Source organism: Aspergillus neoniger, assembly GCF_003184625.1.
Source record: "Aspergillus neoniger CBS 115656 unplaced genomic scaffold BO87scaffold_2, whole genome shotgun sequence".
Taxonomy (NCBI): Eukaryota; Fungi; Ascomycota; class Eurotiomycetes; order Eurotiales; family Aspergillaceae; genus Aspergillus; species Aspergillus neoniger.
Window position 1 is genome coordinate 1,035,909 of NW_020291130.1, and position 22,494 is coordinate 1,058,402.

Sequence of the window (22,494 nt, forward strand, 5' to 3'; positions counted from 1 at the left end):
CAACAAAGGTGCTGCGATAACTTGCCAACATGAAGCCACCGCCAAGAACGCCGCCAGGCCGGACTGGTTGCTAAAATCACGCAGGTTATCCCGCGTCCATGACCGCTCGATAGATAGACTGCTGAGATAGCTGTGAGTGCTGGTCGATTCCAGCATCTCCTCCCTCTATCTATCTATCACCAACACGAGTCACGGCTATTGCTAACGCAGGGTATTCTGCTCAGTTGGGTTTCCATGCCTGCAGTGGAAGCATAGCCACCCCACGCATCTCAACGCAACCTATGTGCGTTTCAGGTAGTACCGGCCGCAGAAGGCTCGTGGAAAGGCTAAGCCATGCCAATGGGCTGGCAACAAATCAGAGCGATGGTTTTCGACATCGACGCAACCGCACCTCACGACTCGTACCTTCCATATTACCCGATGACCACTTGTTCTGCGCAAGCTTTCTCTGTCTGTCTTCCACATCAATCCTCTGCACGGCTTATCTTCTCTTGTGTTCGTCACACAGACTTAATTAGGAGGAGACAAGAATAGACGAATTCTTAGCATGCCAAATTTAAATCTGTAGGTCGATTGTCCTTCGGATTTAAAGAGTAACTGGCGGAGTTTACGGCGGAGGGGAGAACCACCGGGTATATTTCAGGGCCAGTGGATCTGGCCTCAAATGTCACCCCCTCCTCTTCTGGTGTTAGTATTGCATTGCGCGCGGTGTAGAAGGGTATGTTTGTGGAGGAACTTTAATATATGGAAACTGTGACGTAGTGTAAAGAGCTGAGCCAGCTATGGGGGGGCCACTTGAACTCGCTAGGATCAAGATGAGAGAAAGGAGTAAAGATTCTAAGTCATAGTGAGGGGGAAACACAGAATGGGGCTGGTTCATCGGATGTCTCTTTTGGGAAGATGCGTGGGAGGAGTTAAAATCATGAAAACCGCTGTAAAATACTGGTGAGTGTTTTTTGGGTAAAGAAACCTATGACTGAGGTTTACCGGAGTTGGTGTGAGATCGAGAAGACGGCCGGGTGTTTCTTCTTGCAGTCACCACACAATTGCGGGGGAAAGAAAGCCAAACATCTAGACTCGGATGACTATGGGAATATGCTCCCGTCCAAACGATGGTTCAAAGTCTCTCCCTCTCCCCCAATCTGTGACAGTAGCACCCGTCAAAGCCATCTTTCCCCTCCTCGAAACGTTCATCTCCAAAAGTCAAATCGGGTTTGCCCCCCCCCCAACCGCTCGGGCCCGCGCACCCGCCCGTCATTACGAGAGAACCCCCATGTAATATTACCCAGGCAGATGTGAAAGGCTGTATTTAGTATCCACTGCAAAGTCTCTGGTGTATCGAACAGTGTACTGTGTATGGCTCGAGGTTCCTGACTTGGGGAATAATCCGGCTACCAACAACGTCGTTCCCCTACTCCCGCCTCTCCTCTCTCTCTCTCTCCCTCTACCTCTGTCTCTCACTGATTCGATCTCTTTCTTCTCTTGTTCACCTTCTTCCTCTCCTTGTCTGACCTTGCATTCTGCCTGCTCGTCTTCTTACACATCCCTTCGACCCCCGTTGCTTTCAATTCGCCTGTGCCTTTCTCCCTCCGACCGCAGCGTTCTCCACCTTCGATTTCCGCCGCCCGTTCACGTTCCGCCCCATTCCTGGTTCACTCATCCACCACATCTTTCCCCCCTCAAGCCCTTTCTCAAACGCTCGTCGGATCCGCGGATTTAGGAAACCCTATGCCGAGCATCTAGACTCTCTTCTTTTAATTCTTTGTCGCTGCCACTCCGTTGTGTCAAAAACCCCATCATATCGCCGACCGTTGCTCTTACAAACCCTCCTATCTCTACTCGACTTCGCTTACTGGTTCCTGCCGTCGCATACCGGCTGGCTCGCCTGCGCGCCGATATAACGCTTCACATTCACTCTCCTTCGGTTCCGGTGTCGGCTACTGTGTCCCGCGAAAGCTACCAGATGAAGTTGTATACTAAGGTCTTTGAGACTTTGCGATAAACATGGGGTCTTTTCTGAGGAGTTTCCGGAGAGATGTGGTAAGTTCCTTCAATCTGCTGACTTGGCCGCGCTTCTTTTGCCTCTGAGCATGCTCTGGCCTCCTACATCTTTGGGGCATACCAACCTGCCTGGTTAAGTTGGCGATCCTTGGGAAAATCGTGAAAGGACATGCGGCATGCCCATTAGATCGCTGGAGAGCCAACCTGTCGCGTCTCCATTACCGTTCGCCACAACTACCACAATGCTGACTGCATCGTTTTCAGGGATCTTCCACTCCTTCGGTCGGGGCGACTCCCGCGAAGAAAGAACCCCTGGCGCTTCCGATGACCCCGCTGGAGAAGATGCTGCAGGAAATGGGTTCGGATTCGGTTCGACAAGACGGTAGCGACAAGTTTTTCGGCATGGAGAACGTGAGTTGGCCCTTCCTGCAATCTATACCCCGGTTTGGCGGAGTTGCTAACAGTGGCTTGTGCTGTCCAGTACGGAAATACTTGGTGAGTGGCCAATTGATACCAACCATTCAGTAGAGGGGAGGAACCCCGTCCCAGAGTCATGTCACTAATCCCCCGTTTGCGCAGCTACTGTAACTCAATCTTGCAGTGTCTCTATTATTCAGTACCCTTTCGCGAAGCCGTGCTCAACTATCCGACACGAACGCCAATAGAAACCTTGGAGGCTGCTTTGGCGAAGAACCTTCGCTATCAGAACTTCGCCGCAAACCAGGAAGCTGAGGCACAAGCAGAGAAACAAAGACTCGCCAACGCTCAGCGACCCGGCGCACCTCCCGCTCAGCCACCGAAACCCGAAGATAAGGATTCATCTGAGTACAAAAAGAAAATCGCCCTGCAGTCACTGCCGTTGTTAGAAACGAAAAACAACGCAGGCAGCTATGGAATGTCGGAATCGCTCTTCACGTCGCTCAAAGATATCTTCGAATCCGTCGTTGCGAGCCAGTCCAGGATAGGTATCGTACGACCACAGCATTTCCTCGACGTTCTTCGCCGTGAGAACGAAATGTTTCGGTCGGCGATGCATCAAGATGCTCACGAATTCCTGAACCTTGTGCTTAACGAAGTAGTCGCCAATGTAGAAGCAGAAGCCATGAAGCAACCTATACCGAGCTTACCGCCAGCCGACACCACCGACTCCTCCCGGCAGTCGATCAGTTCGGGGTCTAAAACTCCCAACACAACACGATGGGTGCACGAGCTGTTCGAGGGAACCTTGACGTCAGAGACACAGTGCTTGACCTGCGAGAATGTTTCCCAGCGCGATGAGATTTTCCTAGATTTGTCGGTAGATCTGGAGCAGCACTCGTCGGTCACTTCATGCCTGAGGAAATTCTCAGCAGAAGAGATGCTCTGCGAGCGAAACAAGTTTCACTGCGATAACTGCGGTGGGCTCCAGGAGGCTGAGAAAAGGATGAAAATCAAGCGCCTCCCGCGAATTCTGGCTCTGCACCTCAAGCGATTTAAATATACCGAGGATCTCCAGCGACTGCAGAAGCTCTTTCATCGGGTCGTGTACCCTTACCATCTTCGTCTTTTTAACACAACAGACGATGCGGAGGATCCTGATCGCCTATACGAGTTATACGCCGTGGTGGTCCACATTGGGGGCGGTCCTTACCACGGGCATTATGTGTCCATTATCAAGACGCAGGATCGCGGATGGCTGCTCTTTGATGACGAAATGGTGGAGCCTGTTGACAAGAACTACGTGCGCAACTTCTTTGGTGATAAGCCTGGCTTAGCATGTGCCTACGTCCTATTCTACCAGGAGACTACATTGGAGGCTGTTTTGAAGGAGCAAGAGATGGAGAACATGAATGCCAGTGCGGCTGACGCGAATGAAGCTGCTGTGAAACCGAACGGCTTCCCCCACCCCTCGGGATTGGCACATGTTCATAGTGCCTCGCAGATCCCTGTGCCAGACGAGCCCCAACGACACACGGGCCTCCGACGAGCCCCCACCGCACCTCAGCTACCCACACATACCGAATATACTGGTCCAGACATTGAGCCGTCAAGTCCCGCGGTAGCAACTCCACCTCCGGTTCCGCCAATACCTGAAACTGTCAATCGGCCTTTGAGCCCTAAGAAGAGTGACATCCAATCCAAGAAGGAGCGGGCTAAAGAAGAAAAGGAGCGCAAAGCAGCTGAAAAGGAGTTGGAGAAGCAGCGCCGGAAAGAACAAGAAGCGAGGGTTAAGGAAAATCAGCGACGCGAGGAAGCTGAACTAAAGGCTGCCCTGGAGGCCAGCAAAGCGTCGAAAGCAGATGAGGATCGACGCAATCCTACGGAGAACGGGAAGGACGGCGATCCGAAGAAAACCAGCAATGGTCTTAGCCGGTTGAAACGGGGCAGCAAGAGTTTCAGTCAGCGCTTGGGCAAAGACAAAGAAAGCCGTGCTTCGTCGTCTTCTGGCCTACCATCAGTTCCTAGTGCCGAGCCTTTGACACCACGCCAGCCGCCATTGGAGCCCGTCCAGCCGCTCTCACCGCGGAAGACCTCCCCACCGAAGGAGTCGCACATCGTTCATAAGCCACTGGGCCAAGACGACGAGCCAGACGCTCTCAAGAGCCCCAAGGGCGACCGGGCAGGGCATGGGAAATGGCGGAGTTTCAGCATCCGGAAGAAGTCGTTCAGCATCCTTTCATAAGGCCCGTCATTCGCCGATTGCACCAAGCATGCATCTTTGTTCGTTCTTTGCACATAACAAACGTGGACTTTTCGTACATACTTTCTTGATGTATCATCACACTTCTCTTCACTACCGGCTCCTTCATATGGCGATATTGCTCAGGGTGCGGGCATGTTGCCAGTGGATGCAAGGTTTGAAATGGGTCCGGTCCCTGTCTTACTTTTTTACTCACTATTTGGCTCTTGCCTGCATTGTGATGTCTTCGAACTTTGCTTCTGCATGTTGTTTTAGCCAACCATTGCTTCACTTGTTATTGCTATATATCTTCTTTGACTGCTATTTGATCATGTGATACCCGTGCCTGGGTCACACAGCTGGGCAAGTGAGGCGTTCGGCGAATGATGTTTTTTTTCCCGGATTTTGGATTTTACAAGTTATCACACGTTGTCGATTTTACTACCATTCAAAAATGGGTTACGGAGAAATGGGGTTCGCAATGGGTTCAAGGAATGCGAAGGGCATTTTCCATCGATGCCAGGAGCGAAAGAGGGAGCGCGATTCTTTGTGTAGGAAGAGAGTGAAGTTGAGATCTGGACTTGTCACATCTTGTCTGGTCATGTTGAGCATTTCATCCTTCGGGCTCGTGGGATAGACCATATGTATCAACATTGCGTGGTATATAGACCGATGCGAGTACACGCATTAGATAGTAACAAGACTATCAACATTGAAACAGAAGTGTTCATTATCATATCAGCCAATACCCACCTCGGATTCGAGCACAGAGTAGACATATACATGCGTCTCACTCTTAGCATTAGGATCATTACAGCATGTGCACATCTCCATACGATTACAGTAGGACAGCACTCATCCCTGTTCTGTTCAATCCAATTTCAATCATACAGTAAACATAACAAGAAGAAAGAAGAAGGCAAAGGTTGGAATACAGACACATCCTCTTTAAACCCCCCAAAACCAGAGCAAGAATCCCAGCAGCAGTAGTAGTAATCATATATGTATGCATTTATATCACAACTCCCCAATCCTCATTCATATTATCCCCAGTTCAGCTTTCAATCCCACTCTAACCCAGAATAAGCTCGTACACGATGATTATCGTATTGATCACAATAAGCGGTACTAAAAACAATTCCCCGCAGTCCGTTAGCTTGTGTCTCTCTTCTTTCCATTGTTTCCCACACATCGCATAACTAGTAGGTATGCAATAAGCGAAAGTGGGGTTCGTTGAACATACTTCGCATAACAGTCCTCACACTCGCAATCAGATTAATGGTCTTCGCTTTGACGCTGGTGGTATCGTAGGTTGCGCCGAAGGCTGGGTCGTTTTGTGTGCGGCCCCATCCGACTGTTTTTCATCATTCCATGAGTTATTCATTCATTCATTCATTCAATTTTGTGGCAGGTGAGTGGGGGATGGCGTACTTCTGGCTAGGAAGCGGTCTTCGGAGAGGACAGCGAGGGAGTTGATGAGGAGGATGATGACTGTGATTATGCGATTGGGTTAGTTGCTTGTTGTGTTGTCTCCTGTGGGACAAATTCGGGGTGGTAGGGGGGTGGTTAGGATGTGCGCACCGTAGACGAGCTTCCCAAGACCGAAGAAGAACATCTTGGGCGGTAGGGGGAGGGAAGAGGACGTCTAGATTGAAGTGGTTCTCGAATGATGATGGTGAAACGGAGATACTGGATGGAGATGGCGGAGGAGAGGCGGAGAAGCCGCGGCGGCAGTATCGCGGCATACGTAATTTTACCCGCTGGGATGTTGTTGTCCTTTTGGATATACTCTTCTTTCTTGACTTCTTTTGTTAGGAGTATTCTAGACATACTAAGAAAGTATCTATGGTGTCACCATGGGGAGAGATGTCGGTAGGTTGTCAATTATAGTTCTCAACATTGCACAGTATACTGATCTACTCCCTAGTCTTCCTGCTGCTCCTCGCCGCAATCCCGGCCCTTGTTCTCCTCCATCTCGCCGCAGCTCCCTACACTAAGGTAGAGGAGTCGTTCCACATCCAGGCTATTCATGATATACTATCTTCTGGGATTCAGACTCGCAATGTCTCCGAGACACTGCGCGCTGAATATGATCACTTTGCCTTCCCTGGCGCCGTCCCTAGGACGTTCGTTGGCGCCGTGATGCTGTCCGGCCTGTCGCAACCATTTATCTGGTTGAAGGCCAACATTGACAGACAATTCCTCGGTATGTGCTTCTTTCCAAATTGCTTGAGCAATAGCACTAACGATGGTGATTTACTTCCAGCACGCGCCATTCTGGGTCTTTTCAATGCTGCCTCAATACTGGCGTTTGCTTCTGGTTTGCGCCGCACTGCCGGCAAGACCACTGCAATCTGGTATCTACTCTTTCAAGCCAGCCAATTCCACATCTTCTACTACGCATCGCGGACCCTGTCCAACATGTTCGCCTTTGGCCTCACCACCCTGGCCCTGCGATATGTCCTCCCAGAGCCCGTGAGTCCGACAGTATACAGGAAGCGAGCTCGCCTCTCCCTTTACCTCATGACCGTCGCCGGCATCATCTTCCGCTCCGAACTGGCCATCTTCCTCGCAACCAACACCCTCTTCCTCTTCGCGACTCGCCGCATCACCATCCAGCGCGAGATCATCCCCGCCGGCATCCTCGGCCTGCTTGTCGGCCTCACCTCTACCGTCCTCGTGGACTCCTTCTTCTGGCAGCAATTTCCCCTCTGGCCTGAACTCGCAGCCTTCAAATTTAACGTCATCTCCGGCCAAGCCTCCGCCTGGGGCACTCACCCCTGGCACTTCTACTTCACCAACGCCGTCCCTCGTCTCCTCCTCAACCCTCTCACTTACGTCGTGGGCATCCCCTTCGCCCTCTATCAGCCCTCCACCCGCGGCCTCGCAGCCAACACTCTCATTTCTTCCCTCTTCTTCCTCGCCATCTACAGCGCCCAACCCCACAAAGAATGGCGCTTCATCATCTACACCATCCCCGCGCTTACCGCCGCCGCCTCCCTCGGCGCGTCGTACATCTGGACCCATCGGACTAAATCCCTCCTCTACCGTCTTCTCTCCTTGGTTATGCTCGCATCCACCTTCGCCTCCTTCCTTCTCTCTACCTTTGTTCTCCTCCCCGCCTCATCAGCAAACTACCCCGGTGCCCATGCCTTGAATACCCTCCACGCCTACGCCGAGAATACCAACCCCGCCTCATCCCCCGACACCATTTCCGTCTACCTAGGCAACCTCGCCTGCCAAACAGGCGTCACTCGCTTCCTCCAACACCCCTCCTCAGTTTCTTCGAAGTCGATGACACCCTGGTACTACGATAAGACCGAAGATGAAACCACCAAGTCATCCCCGACCTTCTGGTCACAATTTGACTACCTCCTCGTTGAGCCAAGCGAAGAGTCGGAGAAGATCCTCGGATCCTGGGAAGTCGTCGACACCGTTGATGGATTCGCAGGACTAAGGATCGTTCGGCCGGGTGATGAGGCCGTCGGAGCTGTGGAGGAGAAGGTGGTAGCATATGTGATGGGGGATGAAGGGGTGAGGTTGTTCGAGAAGGGGAGAGCGTTTGTGAGGGATGTGATTACGAAGGGGTGGTGGGTTGAGGTGAGGATGGAGCCTAAGATTAGGATATTGAGGAAGGGGGTGGAAGTATGAGTTGATAGATTATTCAGGTTTCGTAAGAAATATACAGAGATACCCTTGTTAGATTGCCGGGTTAGTAGTAGTAGTAGTAGTAGTAGTAGCAGTAGTTAAATTTACTACTCGAGGTTATACAAGAACCCCAGAGCGGTCAGTGACTGCTGTGTACTAAGTTCTTGTCCTAAACAGTACATTTCCAGCCTAGGTATACTAAGCTGAAGCATGGAGCATGATGATGACGATGGATAGACCTTTGTCAACCAAGAAGGAGGTGCCATGAACTGGGACTAATTCGTGTGTTTGACTAGTCTGTGAAGCAAGAGGGACGTTGGGAATAAAGATTCCTACAGCCTTAGCTTCACATGAACCCCCGCCTGCAGCCTTGGGAGGGGGTTGGAGGGCTGTAAGCAAAAAGCAAATATGAGTGAGTGAGAAGACAACCGCTCATACATCCCCGAGTCCAATAGATCAAACCAAAGTCATGCTAAACATTTCATACAGATATTGTTTCAATCGTTCGTGGCATAACTATCGGAAAATGAACAAAAAGAATTAGGGGGAAAAAAAAGCAGAGCTCTGCCGCCACGATGGAAACTCAGTCAAGACAAGACGTCCAAAAGAGACTTAAATCGATTCAACGACTAATGAAAGAAACCTGTGCTCAATTCGAGAAGATCACCAAAAGGAGGCTTGAGTCCAGGAGATTCGAAGATGTTAAAAGTTTTGAAGATCTCATGAAGAAAAGCTCATCAGGCGAGAAAGGAGACGATGATGAGTCCAGAGAAACGAGACAAAAGTTTCTTACGATTGTGTCTACTATACAGACACTAACTGGACCCTTAAAGTCTGCTACCGATATAGTAAGTGTCCCATATTTGGGGAAAAGCAAAAAAGATAAAAGAAAGGCAATCAAGATATCCGCCTGGGGAGGGATGTTCATATCTGCACGTTTCATGAAGCTAAGATTCACTTTCTAGGCATTCTCGCCTGCAAGCGCTTGCGTTAGTGCTTTGTCGTTTATCCTGGAAATTCCATCAAAAGTGCATGGCATTCATGAGTCGATCCGGGCCGTGATTGATGAAGTTGAGCCACGGTTCTCTGAATTAAGGGTATATGATGGCATGGGCACAGTCATTGATCCGTTCCAAAGGTGTTCCTGCCTCCGTCATGAAGGCAGCTGTCATTTTCATTCCTAAGGCCAGTAAGCTACTGGAGCGGATGGGGGGCATTGACCAGGAACGACAAGGAAAAGTCTTGGTTCGTCTAGCGTCACTGGCTGGGGACAAGGAACAAGCTTTTCAATACCTTAAGCAAGCCCTGGGTATGAGCGCCAGCAATATTACCGCCAGATATGCGCTAATCAAGAGTTGTGGTCTCACGACTGCAGAGAGGAGCTGAGCGACCTGGTAATCGACACACTGAAGCTCAGAATGGCTTCGGGGCCCATGGGGCATCTGGGTTTAGTGATTCAGATGGCCATCGAAGATAGTGATTACGACGACACTCAGATGATGAACCTGCCTTACACTATTAGCTCTATATGCTCCTCCTCGGCCGATAACTTCGCTTTCTTACTGGGAAACATACAGACAGCAATCGAGAATGCCAAGGCACAGAACCGGGTCAAAACATGGACCACCTTACTTTTGCAGAAAGGGATGGCATATGCATGCTATTCGGATGACCCTTCTCATGCTGATCAGGCGGTCAAAGCGTGGACAGAATGCGCTGAAACCATTATAAATAAACTCAAGTACCTGTCTGCTGGTGCCATCCTACTGGACAGAGTTGGGCGGCAGTTGGGCTGTTATTACTTCACGCAGACATTGAAAGACCCTGATAACGCTGAGATATACTCTCAAAAGTTGAAGGAAGTATACCAGGAACCAAAAGGGTATAGTTCATGGCATGTCTGCTGCAAAGACATACCTGGCGGCAGACTTCATCCGGCATGGAAAACAACCAGAAGCCGAAGCGCTCTTCCAGGCAAACATCAGAGACGCATTTGACTTACTACCTGATGATACGACTGGTAATTATGTGGGCGGTCTTATCCGTCTAGTTCAAATCTTCCTTTACACCGGTGATCGAGTTAATTTTCTTAATGCCTATTCGCTTATAGCTCGTCGGGTCCTGGATGTCGAGACTTTGGAGGAGTGGCTACGGTCTGATGAGAAAACCACGACACCGGAAGCTACCGAGCTTATGGATTTCTTCCAAGAAAACTGCAACAAACCGATCAGCGTGTGGTACAAACTTGCAGAACTTGTGCAATTCATGCGGCGAAGCCGAAACAAGTTGATGAACGAGACCCCCTGGAGTGATGATGACGCAGCCAATATGAAGTCTTATGAGGCACTATTTGAATCGATGAAACGATATGCTGAAGCACTCAGTGATGCTAGATATGATTATTCGTGTGATGCGTGTGAATGCGTCCTAGACACGAACAAAAGCATGTATGCCTGCAAGTTCTGCTTTGATTTTGCCCTATGTGAGTTGTGTTTCCATCGCTTCCAACACGGGGCGCTCAAAATGTCTCTCTGCCATATCGAGCATGATTATGTGCGGATTCCACCCTGGGATGCGAAGGCCCATGTTCGCGCATTTCAGCGCAGAGTCCTTATAGACGCTACTGTTGCAGATGATGGGTATCTTGTTGGGGGCCGAGAAGTCCCGGTTGTGGAGTGGTTGAATTGCTTGAAAGCAAAATGGGATCCTCAGGGGGATTGACATTTCCGGTGAAGGGCTTATACCATTGTAGCCTTTGGGGTTGCTTCCGCATAGTATAGTATGGTAAAAGTTCATTCCCTTTGGGTATAATACAAATCCTGCAATTATGTTATACTCCCTTGTAAAGCGCGACCCGGATACAATTATATAGCGAGTATCGCTTTCGTATCATAGAATTTTTGACTCTTCGAGATCTCGCTTCGCTTATAGTTACAACTATGAACATATCCATTGCGCTAATCCAGTAACTACTAATCAGTGGCTAAAAGTAGTTTTCATGTACATTCCAAGCTCTATATCAAATTACGAAATTGCTACTACTGTATACTAATAAGTCATACCTTATCTCATTGTGATAAGACAAATCGTTCGTCATGGACTCAGTAGAGACCGCCTGCGTTATTAACCCGTAAAAAACACCAAATAGAAGTTTTATCTACTTGAAATCGGACCCGCGTTGAGTCCTTTAAGTACCCTTTCTGGCATACGCTATTGCGTGTTAATTATTGGTACTAATGGTAATTGTAGTCCGCTTAAACAAAAAATTGGTATATGAGTACCCGGTACTACTATCGACCAGCTACAGTTACAAGAAACTTAGTAGTTATATGTTCATACTATTTCACAATCTTCCCCAATCATGCGCCTTGCCCCTCCAAACGATCCAACCTCGCCTCCAGATCCCGGACCCAAGGTTCCACAAGCTCGATATTGCTCTTCATTGCTGCTTCGCCCTGTCCCATCTTCTCCTCGACGACCTGCAGACCCTCGCGCCACTGCTCGATCTCTCTTGCCATGTCTGCCTGTCGCTTCTCCAGTGTATCGAGTGACTCGGAGGCCTGCGCAGCACCAGCGTGGATAGCGCGCAGGGAGCGGAGACGCTCTAGCACGCTGGGAAGGATGGGGTGGAGGGATTGGATCGTGGGGAGGGTGGCGTAGAGGGCCTGGATCTTGGTAGCTTGTTCATCGCGCTGGGTAGCAGCCGGGTCGACCTCCGTAGCGGAGGATGACGAGACGGACATGTCCGAGGGCTCAATAGCGGCGGATGCGATGCGCGCGTTCTGAGCTGCCTTGGCGGCGTCCACGGCGCGTTTGCGCGCGGAGGCAAGGGCTTCTGTGTCTGCGGTGAGTTTGCGCACGCGAGTGGAGAGGGTCTCGAGATGCGGGGTGGTGACGGTTGTGGAGGGGGGTGCGGAGCCCATGGTTGGCACGGCGGAGACGGGGTTCGGGCCGACGAGGATGTTCATAAGGGTGGTGAGGCGGGATGTGAGGTGGTCGACGGCTGGGAGGACGGGCTGGAGTGCGGGTTCAGAGATTCCGTCGCTGACGAAGGGGTTGGAGGAGCTGGAGATGCCCATGGCGGCTTCGATGAGGGCGAGACGGCCGTCGAATGCTGCGGCGTGGGCGAGGACGCCGGAGGATGCGGGGGCTGTTGGTTCGGGTTGTTGTGTGGCGTCTGCGTTCTGAGTGCTAGGTGCAGCGGTTTGGGATGTGGATTTGGTTGCGATCTTTTGTGCTAGAAGTGTAGCTGCGGAGTGTGATCCTGTGTTGTCGGTTCGGGAGGTATAGAGGTTGTCCAGTGCGCGGCTCAATTCGAGGACTCCGTCGTCCGTGGGCTCTTTTCCTTCTGCGACTTCTGGTTCGGTTTCGGTCTGTCGAGCGGCCATCTCGTCTTTGAGTTCTTCTACTTCCCTGCGGAGCCGGGCGAGCTTCCTCTCGAGGCTTTCATCTTCGCTGTCGCTGATGTCTTCGGGCTCTTCTAGACCGTTCTCGTTCCTGCGCCGGCGACGGTTCTTGTTCTTGTATGCCTTTCGCTTCATCGCGATGCTGTCGGAGAAGTTGACATCGCGCGCGTCGACTGTGGCTCCTAGGAAGTGGGCGCGTGCTTCATCTGCGTTAATTCCCTGGCGGTCGATGTCGGAGTTGGAGCCGGCATCGTCGTCTGCATTGGATGCGGTGCGGATAGTTGTAGTCTATGGTATATAGTATGAAGGATGAGCAGTTGGATACTTTTGCAAAGGCCAGCTCAGGCGTCAGGCGGGGTAGCTAACCGGAACGGTGGATGCTTCGTCGGTCAGATCGGGGGTCTCGTAGATATCGGGAGCGAGATCCTGGCCCAAACAAACGATGTTAGTAGACGGGTTGATAGAGATGGGGTAGGAGGGAGGAATGATGGGCGTAACGTACCAGGTCGGGAAGACCAGCATACTTCCTATTGAAGGACATGGCCAATTGCTTTTCTAATAGCAAGATAATGGCCGACTGGAGACAAGGACAGGCAGGGTTTATTTACAGAAGCACAGCAGGTGGAACTTAGAGAGTTGATGCTGGGTGGATTTGGGGCTCCTCCGCGGGCGGGCACGTGAAAGGGGCATCATCATTGGTGGCCTGAGGCATGAACGGCTGTATTCAAAAAGACGGGTACCTGACTATGAGTGTTTCAGTGTGTTTACCTGTCATGAACAAAGACATTATTGCTGGATTTGATTTTTATGGCGATATAGTATGGGTACAACTAGTAGCTAATCTGAGTATCATGTTATCATTCTAGAGGGAGGTTACTACATGTAGTAATTACTGGGATGTGCCAGTCGGTCAACAAATACTCCGGGCCATTATTTACAGCTTGGAAATAAATAGTCCGCAACCGAATGGTTGATCCATCACACCATCTGTACCAGACTGGAGCAACGTCTACCACGGCGAACCATTAGTAGTACTACTAGTACTACTCAAGAATGCCAGTCGCCAAATCAACCTGAAATGGGCGGTGGCACGTGTCAGATGCCTCGGCGGAAGTCACAGTCCGGCGATAGAAATGGAAGGAGCCCATCACATGAAGCCCCCATCTAGTAGTTACTCCTGCAGCATATAAGTAGTCGGATTGTCAGCGCTGCTCCGTCCACGTCCACTAAAGTTCTTCCTCCACTCCCCCCAGCTCATTCTCGTACGACCACTGTCAGTCAGGCCAATTGTCGTCCTGATTATCATCCCCATCACCCATTCTTACCTGTGACCCGCCTACTTTCAATTTCCGTATCTTATCACTATCACCCCTCATCGTACCATCACCATGGCTGCCCCCGCAGACAGCAACCTCAAGACCCTCAATGGAGAGTGGACAATGGTACACTGATACCTTTCCTCAATTTCTTAAGATATATACTGACATTACTGATCCTAGGACAAAACCCTCTCCAACCCTTCAGAGCCCATTCTCGAGCTGGTAAGTCTCACACCCCACCCTTGTGGGCTCTACAAGTCAATCATGTATACAATTCAAGGCAATACCTCTCTTGCTTACATACTGCCGTGGATGGAATAGCAAGGAATGAGCTGGCTCATGCGTAAAGCTCTCAGTGTCGCAACAGTTACTCTCTCCATCCATGAGTATCCCGATGCCGCAGATCCGTCTTTATGGCACATCGACATCGACCAGACGGTCACTGGTGGCATCAAAGGTACAACCGAGAGACGCATCAGTGACAACAAGGTACGAGAGCACGACGACCATATCTTTGGCCATCTCAAAGGTCAGTCGCGGTTTTTCCGGGGATCAAAGGGCGAGGACGGAAAGGTGCGCCCTTATACAGAATTTGAGACCAAGATCGACGATCCCCAGGTCTACAAATTCCTTAGAGGGGAGATTCTAGCCGACGGAAGTGCATCCGAGGGCTTTGTTGTTGAGGAATTCGGTGAAGAGTTTGGCGAGGGAGAGGGGCTCTGGTATCTCAGCTTCGTGGAGAACCTGGACAGCGGCTGGACTGCCGAGCAGGTTCGTTTTTTCTTCATGATTTCCGTCCTTTGACGTTTTCTGATGCAAGATAAATAGGTCTGGGGTTTCGAGATCATTGACGGCAAGCGCTATTACACTCGCCGTGTTGCTGTCGTCAAGGGCAAAACCTACAAGCTGGCCCGGCTGGTCTACAGCTTCGTAAAGCCACGGACTGAGTAGAGGCATCCTACGTGAGATGCTCTTGTTCGGAAGCTGTCATGTCTTATTAAAAGAATGCATGGCAGACAGGGTATGAACTGCCCTAACACTAAACCCCTAGAGGCGGGGCTCCATTGCAAGCTGTGACTGCAGACATACTGTCCGCACTGGTTCTGACTAGAGATGCCCCACACAATAAAGTATCATTATGTTTCAATATCCCAATATATTTCGTAAATCATCCAAACTGGAATAGTAGCACAACGCGTAGAAGACCATATTAGATCACATGCAGACAGCACGTTTCGGTTAAAATATCGACCACATCCACACGAGGATAGTATAAGCAGATGAACGCAGAGACGAATTGGAGTATGCGATTGACTAAAACGATGCCATACAGCCAGGAACCCGAAATCATAAACTGAATGGTATTTTATAATAAAAAACGATCATGTCCGATGCAACCTAAATATCATAAATCCCAGTCCAACCAACCGACAAACAAACCCCCTCACGAATGAGTAGGCATAACGGTATGAGCCTTAGTGCTAACAGCATCCTCACTCCTCCACAAACTAGTCACCGTCTTCTGCTGGGTATAGAACTGCAACCCGGGCTTACCATAGAAAGTGTTAGCACCACCACCGGCAATACTCTTCTTGTTACCGGTGAAAGAGAACATGGGCAACGGCACAGGGATGGGCACATTCACGCCAACCTGGCCGGCCTCGATGTCCTTCTGGAAGCGGGAGGCAGTAGATCCGGAGCGGGTGAAGATGGCAGCTCCGTTTCCGTACTCGTTCTTGTTGATGAGCTCGATGGCATCGTCTAGTGTGGGCACGGACAGGCAGACGAGGACGGGGCCGAAGATTTCTTCCTTGTAGCACTTCATTTCGGGGGTTACGTTGGTGATGATGGTGGGGCCGACCTGTGGGGTTCGTGTTAGTTAAAGAAAGATTACAGTTAGATAGATGGGGGTGGGGGCTTACAAAGTTGCCGTTGGGGTACTTCTCAGGCTTGTAGCCTCTGCCGTCGAGGAGGATGGTCGCACCCTCTTCTTCGGCGCTGGCGATCAGGTCCTCGATGCGCTTCTTGCTTTCAGGGCTGATGACAGGGCCGAGGTCGGCGCCTTCTTCGAAGCCTCCGTTGACGTGCAGTGCCTTGGCCCGTTCGGCCATCTCAGGAAGCCATTCCTGGGTCTCGCCGACCATGACCACTGTGCTGAGGGCCATGCAGCGTTGTCCGGCAGCACCAAATGCCGCTCCGACGAGGGCGTTGAGGGTCTGGTTCTTGTTGCAGTCGGGGACTACGGCGGCATGGTTCTTAGCGCCCAGGTTGGCCTGGACACGCTTGCCATTGGCAGAGCCGCGGGTGTAGATGTACTCTCCGGCGCGGTTGCTACCGACGAAGCTGATGGCCTTGATGGCGGGTTCGTCGAGGATGAAGTCGACAGTCTTGGCCGAGCCGTGGACAATGTTGATGACGCCGGGAGGGAAGCCTGCTTCCCGGGCCAGCTCGGCCAGAATCATTGCAGCTCCGGGGTCCCGCTCAGATGGCTTAAGGATGAGACAGTTGCCCGTCACGGTAGCGATGGGGATGCACCACAGGGGGATCATTGCGGGGAAGTCTGCCGAGAAGGGGAGGGAGAGCGGTTAGCGTCGGACAATGTCACCTAGCTTGCAGGATGACTGCAGGATCACTTACTGAAAGGACAAATGGCAGCAACCACACCCAGGGGCTCTCTGTAGCTCCTGGTCTCCATATCCTTGGCCACTTCGAGCACCTCGCCCGTGAGCTGGGTGGTAATACCACATGCTGTTTCGGCGACTTGAAGGCCGCGGAGAACATCACCCTTGGCATCGGCAAAGGTCTTGCCCTGCTCGAGGGTGATGGATGCAGCAAGTCGGTCCCAGTTGGCACGAATCAAGCTCACGAACTTGAACATGATCTGCTGCTTGGCAATAACGCTGGTAGCGCGCCAGGCTGGGAAGGCCTTCTCGGCCGACTCGACGGCGGCACGGAGTTCCTCATCGGTGCTTTGCGGCACGCGAGTAACGAGGTTGTTGGTGGCAGGATCGTGCAGGTCGATCCAGGTGGTAGCCTTGGAAGCAACAAACTGGTTGTCCAGGAAATTAGCGGTGTCGATGGGGTTGGCGATGGGGCTATGGTCCGTCGGGTACTCGGTGGCGGTAGTAGCCGCGGAGGTAGTTGCGGGGGTGAACTGCTGGGCGGTGGCGTGGAGTCGACGTGTTGCTGACATGGTGGCAGGTGAAGATGAGGAGAGCTTAGATGTTGCAGGAGAAGATGTCGAGGACGACGAGGGCATTATAACAGTAGAAAGGCGCCGCGAGGCCGAAGCTGCAGCTACAGATCTGGAGGTGGCCACGGCCGTGCGGGGAGATGCGGCGCGGAGAGCGGGGATGGAACGGACAATAGACCGACGGGCGGCCATGATTCAAAGATGGAAGATAATAAATGTGAGAGATGAATGATCGGGGTCAGAAGGACAATGGTTTGAGGAAGAATTCCAAATCACGGACAAGAGCAAGGGAAATAATCCAAGGGGGAGGAGGTGAGGACAGCAGGAAGGGAGGCAACGTAGATAAATACGGTGGAGGCCGTTCAGGTACCAGGTTCATACTGGGTCTGGTACTTTCCCCGTATTGATGTGCATTCCGCCGAGGTTCTGATAACGCTCGGCGCCTCCAGCCAATCACATAGTCACCCGGAACTGCCTGCCCGATCCAGCCATTTTATGGGGTAATTTCGCAGCATTTTAGATCACTTGCCTGGAGAGAGCATCTACTGCCGACTACTATAAGCTATTTGTAGATAGTCCCAGTGTAGCTACATTCGCCCTTCATGGGAACTGCGATACCTCCATCAAGTCTTTTCGGGGATGGAAGCTTCTGTGCAAGTAACAGGCGGGTATCGTCGGCCCTTCTCCGATGACGGTGTGGTGTATAGGAACCTCGGACCGCAAGACGATCGGTCACAAAATTGTGACACCGCTGGAAAAGTTACAAGAACTACCCGATCATTCCGTGAACTAGAGAAACCAACAGTAGAATTCTGCAGCTTGGCTACTTTTACACATTTCACTTGCATTAACCTCCTCCCAAAGAAACCCCCCAATTGAGGTCTGCTTATCCTCTTCCTTGTATAGGCGGTAGCTGATGCCCCACTAGCATTTCCACCATGGAATCAGAATGGATCATTGATTGAACGCTGCAACAGAGGTATAAAATAAAAACACAATGTAGTTAGGATATCCCTGGTTTTTTTGTTTGTTTTAGACTTTTTCGCCTTTTATCTCTCCTTTCTTCCCTGCGTGCTGTTCCACTGGTAGCTGCACCGGTTTACTCGGCAGAAGAGCGGGTAGTGCGCTTGGTAGCACCACCCTTGCCAGTGTCCGCGGAGGAGCTGGTGGCCGCACCGGTCTTCTCCTTGGTAGCACCAGCAGCCTCCTTGCCCTTCTTGGCGGGAGCAGGAGCCGGGGTGCTGGCGCCAACGGCTCCGACGATGACGAGGATCATGGTGACGAGAACAGCGGCAAGACCACCGGCAACGTCAGGAACCTGCTTCACGGCGTTGATGGGGTCCTGCTTAGAGAGGCGGACAAAGTTGTCGACCTTCTCCTTGATGTGACCCACGGGGTCCTCCTTGAAGCTAACGCTGGGCTCGGCGGCCTTCTCTTCAGGCTTGGGCTTGTTGGCCTCCTCCTCAGCCAGCTCAACGGGGTGCTTGACATCGAAGGTCTCCTGGCGTAGCTTCTCAGCATCCTCGGCGGAGTGGCCAACGTAGATGTTGTCGAACAGGATGTCGTTCTGCATGGTCCAGATCTCGAAACCAATCTGCATCATCATTAGTCACTCAAAGCCTAAGCCTTACAATGGAAAGGTACACTTACAGCGCCCATGGGCTCAAAGTTGGAGGGGGTCTTGTCCTCGAAGTAGGCAGGGTTGGCGATCTTGCGGGGAGCCCAGGGTCCCTTGTAGGCGGGGTTGTCAATCAAGGGAGCAGACCACTTGCCCTTGTAGTCAGGGTTCTTCTTCATGGGGGGAGACCAAGGACCACATCCGGAGGCGTCCTGGCACTTGGGGTTGGGAACAGTGGGAGGAACCCAGTCGCCATCCTCCTCATCATCCCAGTCCTCGGGCTTCTCAGCCTCGGGGTCGGGGATGCTAGTGGGCTCGTCCTCAAGCCAGTCCTCGGGGATGGTAGCCTCCTCGTCGACAATCTCGAAGGGAGCCTCCTCGTCCCAGTCCTCGGGCTTCGTAGCCTCAGGGTCGGGGATCTTGGCCTCATCAACCCAGTCGGCGGGCTTCTTGTCCTTGGGGTCGTCAATCTCCTTCTCGGGGTTGACAGGGGGGTTGAAGTCCTCGAGGAGAGAACCTTCCTTGACGGACTCGCCATCAATCAGGATCTGGAAGGTCTGGTCGGGGTTGACGACCAGGGTGTAGACGGAGGTGACCTTGGAGGTACGGGCGGCAGGAGGGGCCTTAAGGTGCTTCTCCTCGTACTCGCCGGTCTTGGGGTTCTTGTGACGGAAGATGAAGTGAACCTAAGAAACTAGCTGTTAGTCCCCGTTGCAGTCGCCTGCACTAAGCAGCGTTTAGCAAGATCCTTCTTACCTTGTTGGTAGCACCACACTTGTCGGGACCGAACATGATCACGTAAGGAGACGCGTTCGAGAACTCGTCGAGGTGGAGCTTCTTGTTATCCTGGAGAAGCTTCAGGTAGGCACCACCGCAGACAAGGGAGTCTGTGACTATCGTTAGCGTCCCAGCACCGAGCATGCGCAGCAATTGTCACACTTACTCTGCGGCTTCACCTCATACTGGACGACCAGAGTCTTGTCCTTGTTGTCGATCTTCTTGGGGAACTTGGCCGAGATGGCGTGGTGGGCAGCGACGTTCTTGACGACGAGACCCTTGTCACCCTCCATACCCTTGAGGACAGTGGGCTCCTCGACGGACCATTCACCAACATAGGCCCAGTCCTCCTCGGACTTGGAGTCCTCCTTCTTAGCGTGAGAGGGAGTCCACCGGGAGTCCCAGTCATCGGTGAACTGCTCCAAGAAAGGAGCCTCGATGGAGGTGGGCTGGAAGCACGTAGTTAGCAGGGCGCGGCAGCACCTCTTGTCGGTCTGCGGAGATACTCACGGTGAAAGTAGGCTTCTCGGCCAAGGAGGTGGTCTCGGGCTTCTTCTCAGTCTCCTCAGCATGGGCATAGCCCATGATGGAGGCCGAGGAGACCAGGGCAGAAGTCAAAGCAGCGTTGAAACGCATGGTGGATAGCGACCGGCGCTCTTAAACCAGAACGTCCGAGAGAGGAAGAAAAGAAGAAAAACAAACAAAGGCGAACAAAGCGCACCAGCAATTGAACCTCCGGAGAGGGGGAATGTGGATCAGAGAGAGAGAGGAAGGCAAGCTCAACAGTCAAGTAGCTGCACGGGGAAGGTAAAGGGAGAGGAGAAGAGGAAGAAGGGAACCGTTGGAGCGATGGTTATATAAGAAGACGCAAGGTAATGCATGAAGCTGGGAAGTTCAAGGTGGCCTCTTCCGCTGCCGCTGCTCCTTGTGGAAAGGTCCCGCCTGCCCGATCTGGCTAGTCGCGCTTCTCCAATGTTCTGCGGGTGCAAATCGGCTGCTGGTATTTGTCCGTTCCTCGGGATGTATTTAATTTAGTAAGTAGACCCAGAGTCTAGAAGAATTGCAGTTCATGGAATTGGAATCCAGTCACTGTCATATGTAATTTATTTCTCAGCAGCTCAAGAATGTTTACAGTAGGTATTATTACTGGATGAAGTAAAGGACCTTGTGGTCCATTTTTAATGACCTACATAAAAGATCCGGTTATTCCTTCTCTTGGGAACTATGATTTACAGACTCACGCTGTTCAGACTACTAGATGGATTACTTCCTTCTTCCGTTGCTTGTCCACCAATGGTCGGCGATGGCGCGAACACACTTCCCCCCGCTACCTTAATCCACCCAAAGGCGTTAGTGAGGTGATTTGCTTCTGCTTTCCCCTCCCCGCCGCCTGACAGTTTTTTTTATTTTTCTGTCAAACATCCTCTTGCCTCACCTGTACGACGTTCAAGGCAGTGTCGCTGTATCTCCAATATATATTCTATCTCTCTCAGCGCAGGATCTAGGGAATATCTACTGCAGATTTAGCGCTAGAGGATTCGTGACAATCACTCTAAAGCCGATCGCCCCGAGCTGTCTCTTCCTATCTAATCGATCTTCCAACCACGCGCAACAACCATCGCCATGGCCCAAGAAATCCAAAAGGAGAACAATGACCATTTGGTCCAGTCGTCTGACCCCGAGCATCCCGCCAACTTGATCCCTGATCTCTGTCGCCGGTTCTACAATTGGGGCTGGGTCACCGGTACTGGTGGCGGGGTAAGCAATGTTGCACCTCTAGAGCGATCGTGATTAACCGCTAATTGATCACTATTTATTATGCATTAGACTTCCATTCGTCGCGATAACCATATATTCATCGCTCCTTCTGGTGTGCAGAAGGAGATGATGAAATCCGACAACATCTTCGTCTTGGAATTCCCTACGCCCAAGTACCCTCCGTCCGATCGCAAATACATTCGCAAGCCGCTCGACCTGAAGCCCTCGGCATGCACGCCACTGTTCCTTGCCGCTTTTGAGCGCGGGGCTGGCTGCTGTATCCACACTCATTCTCAGTGGGCGGTCCTGGTGACCCTCCTGGTTGAGCGCGAAAAGGGCCCGAACACCTGCTTTGAAATCAGCAACATTGAGCAGATCAAGGGTATCCCCCGTGGCAAGGGCAAGGGCATGATGGGGTTCTTCGATACTCTTCGCATCCCGATCATCGATAACACCGCATTTGAGGAAGACCTCACGGGAAGCTTGGAGAAGGCGATGGAGGAATACCCGGACACCTATGCTGTCCTTGTGCGGAGACACGGAATGTAAGTTCTCATCTTCTAACCCTTGACTTTCGAGTGACGGCGGGCTCATGTATGTGTCTAGTTATGTGTGGGGAGACGACGTCGTCAAAGCCAAGACTCAGTGCGAGAGTCTAGACTACCTGTTCCAGCTTGCTGTTGAGATGCACAAGCTTGGTCTTCCTTGGGTGAAAGAAACGTAGTTTGAAGGAATTGTTCGCTGAAACGCTCAATTCTGTGTAGTCCAGCAGTTGGAGGTCTTCTGTATTGGGCCGCACGGCTATGATGATGATACATATGAAATAAATAACTGATTCACTTGAAGAAATACTGTACTCCAGTACTTCTTTGTAAGAAACAGGGGCTGGGAATTTGAGTGCTTAGGATGTATCTTGGGGAATGTACTGGCTTGGTATTGGAATCCATCCAGCAGGCCAGTGTGTTCCTTGCCAAGTGCTTGAGTTCACCAAACTGACTGTAAGCATTGAATAGAAATCCACATGTCTTTGTATAGGCAGAAAAGACATTTTTATAGAGAAACATTGGGAAGAGTTGCAAGTTCAAATGGAGGTCAGCCTGAAGGTCCTCCATCAA

The 22,494-nt window shown here is 51.6% G+C and overlaps 9 protein-coding genes across 9 annotated transcripts; 5 read left to right on the forward strand and 4 right to left on the reverse strand.

Moving 5' to 3' along the window:
* The first annotated feature begins 2,023 nt into the window (after nt 1-2,023).
* On the forward strand, nt 2,024-4,891 carry creB (ubiquitin C-terminal hydrolase CreB). Its single transcript, XM_025629584.1, has 3 exons — nt 2,024-2,412; nt 2,483-2,496; nt 2,581-4,891. Exons 1-3 carry the CDS (start codon nt 2,326-2,328, stop codon nt 4,661-4,663), a joined length of 2,184 nt encoding a protein of 727 aa, XP_025484811.1. The 5' UTR covers nt 2,024-2,325; the 3' UTR covers nt 4,664-4,891.
* Nucleotides 4,892-5,523: 632 nt separating this feature from the next.
* On the reverse strand, nt 5,524-6,346 carry BO87DRAFT_372484 (YOS1 family protein). The gene is made up of 4 exons (XM_025622299.1): nt 6,242-6,346; nt 6,092-6,151; nt 5,904-6,014; nt 5,524-5,788 (listed from the first exon to the last, which is right to left on the reverse strand). Exons 1-4 carry the CDS (start codon nt 6,273-6,275, stop codon nt 5,733-5,735), a joined length of 261 nt encoding a protein of 86 aa, XP_025484812.1. The 5' UTR covers nt 6,276-6,346; the 3' UTR covers nt 5,524-5,732.
* Nucleotides 6,347-6,516: 170 nt separating this feature from the next.
* Nucleotides 6,517-8,311, forward strand: BO87DRAFT_403244 (dolichyl-P-Man:Man(7)GlcNAc(2)-PP-dolichol alpha-1,6-mannosyltransferase; the record flags this gene model as incomplete). Its single annotated transcript, XM_025625755.1, has 3 exons — nt 6,517-6,532; nt 6,588-6,866; nt 6,927-8,311. The coding sequence occupies 3 exons, from the start codon at nt 6,517-6,519 to the stop codon at nt 8,309-8,311; spliced, it is 1,680 nt and encodes a 559-aa protein (XP_025484813.1).
* Nucleotides 8,312-8,883: 572 nt separating this feature from the next.
* BO87DRAFT_412232 (uncharacterized protein) lies at nt 8,884-11,029 on the forward strand (the record flags this gene model as incomplete). Its single annotated transcript, XM_025626489.1, has 5 exons — nt 8,884-9,156; nt 9,274-9,405; nt 9,470-9,617; nt 9,662-10,170; nt 10,220-11,029. The coding sequence occupies 5 exons, from the start codon at nt 8,884-8,886 to the stop codon at nt 11,027-11,029; spliced, it is 1,872 nt and encodes a 623-aa protein (XP_025484814.1).
* Nucleotides 11,030-11,560: 531 nt separating this feature from the next.
* On the reverse strand, nt 11,561-13,318 carry BO87DRAFT_325042 (dynactin subunit 2). The gene is made up of 3 exons (XM_025620086.1): nt 13,217-13,318; nt 13,081-13,140; nt 11,561-13,002 (listed from the first exon to the last, which is right to left on the reverse strand). Exons 1-3 carry the CDS (start codon nt 13,253-13,255, stop codon nt 11,668-11,670), a joined length of 1,434 nt encoding a protein of 477 aa, XP_025484815.1. The 5' UTR covers nt 13,256-13,318; the 3' UTR covers nt 11,561-11,667.
* Nucleotides 13,319-14,093: 775 nt separating this feature from the next.
* On the forward strand, nt 14,094-15,306 carry BO87DRAFT_80960 (uncharacterized protein). Its single transcript, XM_025629585.1, has 3 exons — nt 14,094-14,156; nt 14,214-14,804; nt 14,862-15,306. Exons 2-3 carry the CDS (start codon nt 14,361-14,363, stop codon nt 14,982-14,984), a joined length of 567 nt encoding a protein of 188 aa, XP_025484816.1. The 5' UTR covers nt 14,094-14,156; nt 14,214-14,360; the 3' UTR covers nt 14,985-15,306.
* On the reverse strand, nt 15,091-17,548 carry BO87DRAFT_372487 (CoA-acylating methylmalonate-semialdehyde dehydrogenase). The gene is made up of 3 exons (XM_025622300.1): nt 16,671-17,548; nt 15,956-16,593; nt 15,091-15,894 (listed from the first exon to the last, which is right to left on the reverse strand). The coding sequence occupies exons 1-3, from the start codon at nt 17,416-17,418 to the stop codon at nt 15,478-15,480; spliced, it is 1,803 nt and encodes a 600-aa protein (XP_025484817.1). The 5' UTR covers nt 17,419-17,548; the 3' UTR covers nt 15,091-15,477.
* A 465-nt stretch (nt 17,549-18,013) lies between these two features.
* clxA (calnexin) lies at nt 18,014-20,499 on the reverse strand. Its single transcript, XM_025622301.1, has 5 exons — nt 20,132-20,499; nt 19,788-20,070; nt 19,601-19,731; nt 18,877-19,530; nt 18,014-18,820 (listed from the first exon to the last, which is right to left on the reverse strand). The coding sequence occupies exons 1-5, from the start codon at nt 20,255-20,257 to the stop codon at nt 18,326-18,328; spliced, it is 1,689 nt and encodes a 562-aa protein (XP_025484818.1). The 5' UTR covers nt 20,258-20,499; the 3' UTR covers nt 18,014-18,325.
* Nucleotides 20,500-20,892: 393 nt separating this feature from the next.
* mde1 (methylthioribulose 1-phosphate dehydratase MDE1) lies at nt 20,893-22,401 on the forward strand. The gene is made up of 3 exons (XM_025622302.1): nt 20,893-21,379; nt 21,449-21,924; nt 21,986-22,401. Exons 1-3 carry the CDS (start codon nt 21,245-21,247, stop codon nt 22,101-22,103), a joined length of 729 nt encoding a protein of 242 aa, XP_025484819.1. The 5' UTR covers nt 20,893-21,244; the 3' UTR covers nt 22,104-22,401.
* Nucleotides 22,402-22,494: the final 93 nt, after the last annotated feature.

Coding starts and splice junctions, on each gene's coding strand:
- creB (XM_025629584.1), top strand. CDS start 2,326: ATGACCCCGCTGGAGAAGATGCTGCAGGAAATGGGTTCGGATTCGGTT.
- BO87DRAFT_372484 (XM_025622299.1), bottom strand. CDS start 6,275: ATGTTCTTCTTCGGTCTTGGGAAGCTCGTCTACG. Junction 6,152..6,241: donor TCTTGGGAAGCTCGTCTACG/GTGCGCACATCC, acceptor GCATAATCACAG/TCATCATCCTCCTCATCAAC. Junction 6,015..6,091: donor AGACCGCTTCCTAGCCAGAA/GTACGCCATCCC, acceptor GATGAAAAACAG/TCGGATGGGGCCGCACACAA.
- BO87DRAFT_325042 (XM_025620086.1), bottom strand. CDS start 13,255: ATGTCCTTCAATAGGAAGTATGCTGGTCTTCCCGACCTG. Junction 13,141..13,216: donor ATGCTGGTCTTCCCGACCTG/GTACGTTACGCC, acceptor TGTTTGGGCCAG/GATCTCGCTCCCGATATCTA. Junction 13,003..13,080: donor ACGAAGCATCCACCGTTCCG/GTTAGCTACCCC, acceptor TATATACCATAG/ACTACAACTATCCGCACCGC.
- BO87DRAFT_80960 (XM_025629585.1), top strand. CDS start 14,361: ATGAGCTGGCTCATGCGTAAAGCTCTCAGTGTCGCAACAGTTACTCTC. Junction 14,805..14,861: donor GCGGCTGGACTGCCGAGCAG/GTTCGTTTTTTC, acceptor CAAGATAAATAG/GTCTGGGGTTTCGAGATCAT.
- BO87DRAFT_372487 (XM_025622300.1), bottom strand. CDS start 17,418: ATGGCCGCCCGTCGGTCTATTGTCCGTTCCATCCCCGCTCTCCGCGCC. Junction 16,594..16,670: donor TGCTGCCATTTGTCCTTTCA/GTAAGTGATCCT, acceptor CCTTCTCGGCAG/ACTTCCCCGCAATGATCCCC. Junction 15,895..15,955: donor AGTACCCCAACGGCAACTTT/GTAAGCCCCCAC, acceptor CGAACCCCACAG/GTCGGCCCCACCATCATCAC.
- clxA (XM_025622301.1), bottom strand. CDS start 20,257: ATGCGTTTCAACGCTGCTTTGACTTCTGCCCTGGTCTCCTCGGCCTCC. Junction 20,071..20,131: donor CCGAGAAGCCTACTTTCACC/GTGAGTATCTCC, acceptor ACGTGCTTCCAG/CCCACCTCCATCGAGGCTCC. Junction 19,531..19,600: donor AGTGTGGTGCTACCAACAAG/GTAAGAAGGATC, acceptor CTAGTTTCTTAG/GTTCACTTCATCTTCCGTCA.
- mde1 (XM_025622302.1), top strand. CDS start 21,245: ATGGCCCAAGAAATCCAAAAGGAGAACAATGACCATTTGGTCCAGTCG. Junction 21,380..21,448: donor TCACCGGTACTGGTGGCGGG/GTAAGCAATGTT, acceptor ATTATGCATTAG/ACTTCCATTCGTCGCGATAA. Junction 21,925..21,985: donor CTTGTGCGGAGACACGGAAT/GTAAGTTCTCAT, acceptor GTATGTGTCTAG/TTATGTGTGGGGAGACGACG.